This window comes from Anopheles cruzii, unplaced genomic scaffold (assembly GCF_943734635.1).
Source record: "Anopheles cruzii unplaced genomic scaffold, idAnoCruzAS_RS32_06 scaffold02685_ctg1, whole genome shotgun sequence".
Lineage (NCBI taxonomy): Eukaryota > Metazoa > Arthropoda > Insecta > Diptera > Culicidae > Anopheles > Anopheles cruzii.
This window is the reverse complement of record NW_026456270.1, coordinates 1-2,892: the sequence shown is the minus strand read 5'-3', so window position 1 is coordinate 2,892 and position 2,892 is coordinate 1. Positions and strand designations below refer to the sequence as shown.

At 58.9% G+C, this 2,892-nt stretch overlaps 1 protein-coding gene across 1 annotated transcript; it reads right to left on the bottom strand.

Annotated features, from left to right (window-relative positions):
* Positions 1–143: 143 nt before the first annotated feature.
* LOC128276841 (uncharacterized) lies at positions 144–1,791 on the bottom strand (the record flags this gene model as incomplete). Its single annotated transcript, XM_053015298.1, has 2 exons — positions 750–1,791; positions 144–353 (listed from the first exon to the last, which is right to left on the bottom strand). Coding segments are annotated over exons 1-2 (1,252 nt in total), but the record flags the coding sequence as incomplete, so codon positions are not given.
* Between the last annotated feature and the right edge of the window lie 1,101 nt (positions 1,792–2,892).

Sequence of the window (2,892 nt, the reverse complement as noted above, 5' to 3'; positions counted from 1 at the left end):
TGCGACAGTTAAGCGGGCAGATCGATATTCTCGCCGCTTAACTGACACCGGCCCGCGTGTGACATGGTATTTGTCATCACACTTGTTTTGGTACGACGTCCGCGCTACTGCCACTTTGATCGCCTGTCGCTCCAACGCGTTACCGCGTGTTGGACGAATCTCCGGTTGCGAGGGCGCCAGGTCGGACAGCTCGCAGTAATCCTGTTGGGCGTTAGCCCTGGTGGCGCTCGCCTTCACTGGTCCGTCCTTAGCACGGTCCCAGACGACTCGGCGAAACTTGTTGCTCGTCGAGCGCACCCAGTGGTAGAGGGCATGCAGACCGGTGGTTGGACGTGATGGTGAGATCAGGTGATCTATTTGCCGATCCAGCGGTCTCGGGGACGGCGTCGGCAGCTGTGGCTGCGACGGCGGAGGTTGCGGCGGCGGCATTTGCGGCGCCGGCAGCGGCGGCTGGTTCGGTGGCAGCAGCTTTGGCGGCGGCGACGGCGGCATTTGCGGCGGCGGCAGTTGCTGCGGCGGCATTTGCTGCGGCGGCATTTGCGGCGGCGGCAGCTTTGGCGGCGGCGGCATTTGCGGCGGCGGCTGGTGCGGCGACGAAGGCGGCGGCGACGGCGGCATTTGCGGCGGCGGCAGCGACAGCTGGTTCGGTGGCGGCATTTGCGGCGGTGGCAGCGGCGTCGGCGGCGGCAGCTGGCTCGGCGGCTGCTGTGGGGCGTTTGCTACTCTCGTTCTATCCCCTGTTGCGTTACCGTCCCTTGATACGGAACCGGTCGTCGAGGCGTCATCACACTCGGGCAGGCTCTTCAGGCTTGAGCACTCCTGAGCGTGCATGGCCTCGCACATCTCGGGCCGCGGTTTCGATGGCAGCAACGGTGCGTCGTGCCGATCCAACCTGCTGTCGTTGGCCGTTTGGCGTGTTGGTAAATTGGCCGTCGTTCGGCTACCGACTGCCATTGGGCGAATGCTGGCCAGTGACGTTTCACTGATGCGGCGCAGTGTAACGGTTGCAGCCTGCTGACCGGTTGGGACTGTCATCGGTTTCACGTTGGCCGTGCGGGGCCTTTCGCTCGCCTCCTTCTCCAAGGTAGCCGCACCGAGGCCGGCGATGGTTATGGGCTTGGCCTGGCATGTCATCAGCTGATGCAGCTGATTGGTAAGCTGTGCATTTGCTCGGCCGAGCCTACCGATCGTCTCTTTGGCTTCGCGTTCCACATCGGCAATTTCCTCATCATAGCGCGCCAACCGCGCTTCGTACTGTTCCTTAAGGAGCTCGTTCTCCTTGCGCAGCTGATCCACTTCTTCCTTCACCTCGCCCATAATTTGTTCCTGCACCGCGGCGCGTTGCTGAATGTACTTCCGACTTCGCAGCTGCTCGTTGGAGTACCTCTGTTCCGCCTGCTGGAGCCGTCCGTGTAGCGCGTTGTTTTCGTCCTTGAGAAGCTCGTTCTCCTCGGACATCCGACTCATTCCTTCCTCCACCGTGCCCACCATTTTTCCCAGCAGCACGGACAGTTGTTCCATCTCACTCCGATTTTGCAGTTGCTCGTTGGAGTGCTTCTGCTCCGCTTGCAGGAGCCGCTCGTGTAGCGCGTTGTTTTTGGTGCGCGCATCGCGTAGCTCTCGGCTTTGCTTTTCCAGCTTCTCGAGCGCTTCGAGCAGTTCGGGCTGTTTCTGCACGGGTGACGCGCGGCGCGCCCGTCTACTTGCTTGCTCCCGTTCTGGAGGAGCCTCGCGCCTCAGCGACGTCGTTGATTTGGCGGGCCATTCTTTTCTCGATGGCCGCGCCGGCATCGCGTCGCTTCGAGCAGTGGCGCCAAAGTGCGTGGCTGCTGGGTGTGCCGCTCGGCAACTCTCACACTGCCACCGGCCTGCCCACACCGTGTCATCGTCCTTTACGCACGCGATGTGGACCGAAAGTCTGCACTGTTCGCACTTAGCGTACTCGTACCCGAGTGCCCTCCTGCACCAACTGCACGTTTCTGTGTTCATTTCACTTCACTGCAGGCAGGAACACACCGGCCACGGACTCGGAGCGGCTGATCACTCACTTAGTGTCCGAATTTTTCGTTTATTCGGTAACGAAACGTTTTAATACACAAACCACTACACTCGCTCCGATTCGCTACTTGCGCCCTTGAACCCGTCCGTGGCAGCGTCGTCTCTCGCAGACCGCCACAATCACACGCAGGCCGGAACACACAAGCGCGCCGAATCAGAGCGACAGATTCGTCTTCGTATTAACTGTACACACTCTGCAGACCGCTGCAATCGCTGCGATCCTCTCTGGCGTCGTCCATCCTGTCGGTGGCGGCTTCGTCCCTCTAGACCGGCCACAATCACTCCGAGGCTGGAACGCACACCCGCGGAATCGGAGCGGCAGTTCGTCTCTTCTTTAATTATGCACTCTCACTCCCATCGCTCTCATTCGTTGCTAGTTGTCGATCCCGATCCTCGGTGGTAGCTTCATCTTCGTGGATCGGCCACAATCACTCGCAGGCAGGATTACGCACACTAGCACATGGAATCGGAGCGGTAGTCGGAAGCGGAGTTTTTGATTCCGAAATGAAGGAATCTTTTTAATATCCGAATTTGTTAATTCGGTAGCACATGTAATTTTCACCATTAACTTTTTACGCTATCGCGACCACTGCAATCGTTTATCCGGTGGCTGGCGTTGTCGGTCCCTCGGTGGTAGCTTCGTCGTCGTGGACCGGCCACAATCACTCGCGGGGCGGGAAACACCGAGCCGCCGAATCGAAACGGCAGATTAGTCTCGCGTTCTCCGAATTGTTAATTCGGATGAAAAAAACGGAACTTTTTAGTTCCGTGGCACAGAAACTTTTAATATTGGATTCTTTCGCTCGGGAGATAATTCAATATTAAGAACACGTC